Source organism: Gymnoscopelus microlampas (assembly GCF_963454915.1).
Source record: "Gymnoscopelus microlampas genome assembly, chromosome: 15".
Taxonomy (NCBI): Eukaryota; Metazoa; Chordata; class Actinopteri; order Myctophiformes; family Myctophidae; genus Gymnoscopelus; species Gymnoscopelus microlampas.
Window position 1 is genome coordinate 1,823,373 of NC_139952.1, and position 6,152 is coordinate 1,829,524.

The 6,152-nt window shown below is 43.1% G+C and overlaps 1 protein-coding gene across 1 annotated transcript; it reads left to right on the forward strand.

Annotated features, from left to right (window-relative positions):
• Positions 1-742: 742 nt before the first annotated feature.
• LOC311061555 (uncharacterized protein) lies at positions 743-1,930 on the forward strand. Its single transcript, XM_084080218.1, has 3 exons — positions 743-1,009; positions 1,209-1,368; positions 1,763-1,930. Exons 1-3 carry the CDS (start codon positions 758-760, stop codon positions 1,795-1,797), a joined length of 447 nt encoding a protein of 148 aa, XP_083936344.1. The 5' UTR covers positions 743-757; the 3' UTR covers positions 1,798-1,930.
• The last annotated feature ends 4,222 nt before the right edge of the window (positions 1,931-6,152 follow it).

The following is a 6,152-nucleotide window of genomic DNA, read 5'->3' on the forward strand; positions in this document are numbered from 1 at the left end:
GTCCAATAAAGTGAGCTACCCGCGCCCCCCCAAAAGACACAGGAGCCGCAGTCCAAGTCCCATCAGCAGTCCGAGCAGCAGCCCCTCTTCTCAGACAAGTATGTAAAGTATGGAATTCGATTTTATTATTTTTTATAAAATATACAGAGAATTTAACATCTTGAAATGTTACATTATGTTTAGGAACCCCGAGTCCCAGAAGAACCCCCAGTCCCGTTGGAATCCCGAGTGTGGACACCCCAGTTGGAAGACCAAGAGCAAGCCGCCCAACTGCAAACCTGATCAGCCGGCCCGCTGAACCCACAAACACACCCCAATAAACTCCCATTACACCTAAGGCAGGCAGCCTCTGTGAATAGCTTTAAAACACAGCTGAAGACCTATTTCTTCACTCTGGCTTTTGGTTGATTTTTAAATGCTGTTTTATGCTTTTGCTTTCTTTTTTTGCTTTATCGTTAAATTAGTTTTACTTTACTGTAATTGTAAGCACCTTGAGCTGCATGTCATGTCATGAAAGGTGCTTTACAAATAAAGTTTATTATTATCAACTGTGACACAGAGCCGCCCCACTGGGACCCAGATGAGCCACCGCACTGGAACCCTGAGTCGACCCATAGCCGGAACCCCAATAAGACGACCCACAGCTGGAACCCCTAGTCAACCCACAGCCGGACCCCCAATAAGACGACCCACAGCTGGAACCCCTAGTCAACCCACAGCCGGACCCCCAATAAGACGACCCACAGCTGGAACCCCAATGAGCAGCCCAAGTACAGCACCACGAGCACCAGGCATGGGAGAACACATGTTCACCCAGCTCGTGAGACTCCTAGAGGAAGTAAAGAGCACTCAGAAGGTCCATGGGCAGATGCTGAACATGCTGCTGAAGGAGAAACAATCTCTGCCAGCGCTCGAGCTGCCTGAAGGAGCTGTGTTCCCGCTGGACACGGTGGCAGATCTCGAGTCCATGAACTTAAAGCTGGGTGACCCTGACTTTAAGTCTGCAGTTGTAAGTTCAAATCTCTAATTCACTTCAAAATGTACTTGTATTTTCTAAATCTCTTATTCACTTCAAAATGTGCTTGTATTTTCTAATCACATTGGTAGTCTGTTAACCTGCCCTTTGAGTGCATGCACACAACGGGCATTGACATCTTAGCTGTTCACTTAATACAGAATTTCCTTCCTGTGACTTTTATCATACTCAGATTGCCATGGTTGCAAACATTGGGGGGACTTCCGTGGACAGTTGTGTCAGGAGGATGATGGGGTTCCTCCTTACCAATAAGCTGGCACTCGAGTATAACCTTTTCGGACGCAGTGGCAAGAAGGCGTTCCGAGGACTGGCACTTTTTGACGTTCTATATGGTAAATTAGATTTTGTGTTATTGCCATAACATATGGTGCCACCTTAACTTTGTTGTTCTACATGAAAACTAAATTGCCACCATAGCTCAAGACATTTAAAATTATTGTTCCATTTTATTTTTCTGTTCAGCAAAGAATCCTCAATAATGCATCAGAACATCTTAGCCACCAGGTTCTATACATAATCCTGCATTTTTCCTGTAGCACTTGGCCGTGTGAATAGCTTGGAGTACAACTCTCATGAACTGTTCTCAGATTTGACTCGGTTGTTTTTAAAAAGCATACACATTTCTCAGCGATATAAAACTTTTGAAAAGATGTCTGTCTTATATGGTTTCATATTGTAAAAATCAAGCCAGCATTACTAAGTTGGCTTCTTGTCATTTATCTTTAGGGGCAATAAAGAAGAACTGCGTGAGCAGGGAATAAACAAGAAGGAGGCAGAGTTGGCCCTGTCCAAATGGTTCACCGGAGCTCGAGACCGTGGTGGAAACCGGACCCTACGAGCTAGGAGATCCCTCGAAAACACAGGGAACACACAGGAAAATCAGGAACAGGTCCAATAGGCCCCCCACACACTAGAGGTCTTCACGGGTCAAATATAAATACCCGAACCCAAATGGACCCGTGAAATTTTTACCCGGAACCGAATGAACCCGGCCTATGGTCCAAATATGAAGGACCGATACCCGAATGGACCCGTGAAAAAAATACCCGTGACCGAATGGACCCGGGCCATTATTAGAAATTGAGAACCGGACCTTAAATAAGATTTGTTTCATACTTTCTTACCTAAATGTTAACGTAGCCTCCGTGGTTGTGATGTATAATCCCAGTCAATGCTCATTGGACAGCTATACAAAAATAAATCCACGTTCTAGATGTTTGTAATCCTTCTTCATTGCCAACTATAATCCACGTAAATGTCTAATGTTAAACCACATTTAATGTTGTTTAACATTATAATTGGCTTTGGAGTTTCCATTGTGCTTTGCAGAGTATACCGGTAACAACATGCTATGATATTAACTCGACTATTTTACCATTTTAACCATTAACCAAAGCGTTACGTTAATCGACCATATCTGATATAACTGGTGTATATAAATGAGTGGGTAAAATATGTCCAAGGATTGGTCGGTGATGTCATATCAGATCGCCGAAGAATCCTTGCTATTTTTAAAACAACATGGCATAGCGTCCGTCGCTACTTCCTTGTTGCATAGTGACGTCACTGTCGAATCCTTGGTATCTTTGTCCTAGACTTTCAACGTGTGTGTTGATGATCAGCGCCGTTAATATTGCGCTGTAGTCTTTGCTCGTGGTTGTGAAACACTAAACAGGATTATTATTTCATGTCAACATTCAAGTACAACTATCAGAAGATGTAACTCAGGTAAAGTAATGCGCCACTCTGCAAGTTTAACTAAAGTTTTCCACCTGTCCAAAGTTACTTACAGACAGAGCCTTCGGTCAAGAAAGACGATCGTCAAGGCTAATACAGACATATGTTTTAATCATCCTATCCTTGTTAATATATCGCCATTTAGGTCAATGATATAACATTATATAGTGATATGATAATATAAATAGCAGCCAGTCGTTGACTGCGTCACTGCCAGTCTGTCTTCTTCTGAGCGACCTCCCTCCCTCCACTCGGGTATTAATGGAACCGTCCATCTCACAGTCTGAGCCCCGAGACCCACCGCTCGCCGGGTCCACTCGGTTATTAGTGGAACCGTGCATTTCACAGTCTGAGCCCCGAGAAACCCGCTCGCCGGGTCAACTCGGGTATTAGTGGAACCGTGCATTTCACAGTCTGAGAACCGAGATCCGAGACGGACTGTACCGGCTCCGACCCGGAGTCACTTTGTGTGAATGGACCCGTGACCGAGCGAGACCCGAGACGGACTGTACCGGCTCCGACCCGGACCCGGAGTCACTTCTTGTGAATGTACCCGTGACCGAGCCGGGTACGGGTCGGATCCCGGGTATTTCGGGTTACATGCCTAACCCGACGACCTCTACCACACACACACACACACACACACACACACACACACACACACACACACACACACACACACACACACACACACACACACACACACACACACACACACACACACACACACACACACACACACACTTTATGGTGTGTTTATCATTCAGGATTTGTTGGCTGAAATGGCCCTCTGCTGGAATAATTAACTACCTCATGAGAAGAACCCTCCTTTTGTTGAAGTTGAGTTAAAAGATATGGGTTCCTCATTAAGTTTGTGTCCAGAACATTTAAGTTGTTACTTTAGAGTTTGCACTGTTATGTGTCATTTATACATCATTACAAATGATTGTTTACAAGAGTTCTATCTTAATGATAATTTACAAGAGTTAAAGGGATTGTTTACGAGACTTGAAAATATTGGCCTGAAAATATTGGCTGTCTACGCTTTATTTCCATTTATATATTTTTGTATTAGTTTTATTTTCACAATTTCTGAATGCTTTTGCACTTTATTTTCATTTTTACATTTTATATTTTAAAAATACCTAAGCATTTTGTATTTGTTCTTTTTTTTACAACCAGAAGTTCCCAGAAATAAACATTGTCAAAAGATATATTGTCTGATATTGTTTTTTCACCCTGGTAAAACTTAGCAGTAGTTAAAACATGGTTCTTGTCAATATACTGTTCAATTCTCCTATTTAAATCCCCTCAGGACCAACTTGAAACCCATGTTGGCAAAGGGCCCGGATGTTACCCACTTGGGCTGCTAGAAGTGGGATCTACATGGGTCTCAAACGTGCCCAGTTGGACTCCACCTAAGGCCCATTCAGATCCCACTTCAAGCCCATATGGGCAAACACAGGTGAGGCCTATATGGGTGTGACATACAATTGGCCATTTGGACCCCACCTAAGACCCAGTCAGGACCCACTTAAGCCCATATGGGCTAACACAGGTGAGGCCCACATGGGTCCGACATCAAATTGCCCATTTGGACCCCACCTAAGACCCAGTCAGAAACCCACTTAAGCCCATATGGGCCAACACAAGTGGGTGCTTGGTGGAACCCATGTGCAAAACCAGTTGGAGCCCTAAATGGGCCAACAAGTCTGGCCTACATGGGTCACATGTAATTTGCCCAGCTGGAACAAACTTAAGGCCCATTCAGGTCCCAGTTTAAGCCCATATAGGCAAACACAGGTGGCACCCACATGGTTCCGACATCAAATTGCCCATTTGGACCCGACCTAAGACCCAGTCAGAAACCCACTTAAGCCCATATGGGCTAACACAAGTGGGTGCTTGGTGGAACCCATGTGCAAAACCAGTTGGAGCCCTAAATGGGCCAACACAAGTGTGGCCTACATGGGTCACATGTAATTTGCCCAGCTGGAACCCACTTAAGGCCCATTCAGGTCCCAGTACCACATGGGGCCCAGATGGACATGCTGGCTGGGTGCATAATGAGTACTTGTGCTGCTTAAGTATATTTCTATGCTAATACTTTTGTAAGTAAGATTGTGAATGCATGACTATAACAGAGTATTTTTTACACTGGGGTATTGCCACTTTTAAGTCCAAAATCGGAGTACTTCTTACACCACTGTGTGATGGTTAATGCAACCAAATGTAAAACATCCAAATCAATTAGTGCAGTAGTCTGCATTAAAGCCCTGTTTCCCAAACAATGGGTCATGTTTGGGTCGCAGACCAATTTTTATGAATAGCGAGTAAATTACATTTAAAAAAGTAAAAAAAGTGAGCTTGTAGATCTGCTATTTTCACTAGTTTGGGTCCCGGGCAAACGTCTAATTTCTCTTTTGGCTCTTGAGCTAAATAGTTTGGGAACCACTGGGTTAACCCATTCAATTCCGTGAACGCATACCGTGTCAGTTTTAGATGTCTTTGGCTGTTCAAAAATCGTAGATTTACAAGCTCAGCACGGCACTGAGTGCCAGGTTCTGAGCTTGTAGATCTGCTATTTTTGAGGAAAGAAATCGTGAAAATGTGGGCAAATCTTTGACTATATATATATGTACACTTTTAACTGATATCTTTGCTTCTCGTGGTCCCTGGAACTAAATGTTTTGAGATGGGGGTCTGTGGCTAAATACATACAGCATTACCCAATTCTTAACGGACAGTGCACATAGGCGGCGGGTAATGAAGGCTAGGGTAGGCTAAGCCTTCCCAAATGTTATCCTGGAATTTTTTTGAAATTGAGCAAATTATATATAATAAATGTGCGCAGCATTATCTGTATAAATTGGTCAATATCTAACCCTAACCCTAACCCTAAAACCGAAATAAAGTAACCAAAAAGTAACTTTATCCACGGTAAACCCGAAAAAAATCGCGCGCGCGCGCCTTCCCAAATGTCGGGCTCACCCGCCGCCTATGACAGTGCATACGGCGTAAACACCAATGGAAAATGACTAGTTCCCCCACATGGAGAGAATTCAGTTGGCTTACTCTACCACAAGACCTGATTTTATTTGAATTCAGTTATTTTAACCCATTAAGACCTGAGGCAATTCTTAAAAATGTTTTCTAAATCAGTTTGAAAAAATATATATATATATATTTTTTTTTCAAGATTTTTCAAAAATAGCAGATCTACAAGCTCATAGCGCGGCACTCGGTGTCACACTATTAGCTTGTATATCTGCTATTTTTGAATAGCCAAAGAAATCTAAAGTGACACAGATGCGTTACAGGTCTTCAATTTCCTTCCGCTATATTTCTTTGATTGACCATATTGAATGGGGTGTATGTT

Excerpts from the sequence above, each read along its gene's own strand:
- LOC311061555 (XM_084080218.1), top strand. The coding sequence starts at position 758 with ATGAGCAGCCCAAGTACAGCACCACGAGCACCAGGCATGGGAGAACAC. Across the intron at positions 1,010-1,208 it reads CTGACTTTAAGTCTGCAGTT|ATTGCCATGGTTGCAAACAT; the intron begins GTAAGTTCAAAT and ends TATCATACTCAG. Across the intron at positions 1,369-1,762 it reads ACTTTTTGACGTTCTATATG|GGGCAATAAAGAAGAACTGC; the intron begins GTAAATTAGATT and ends ATTTATCTTTAG.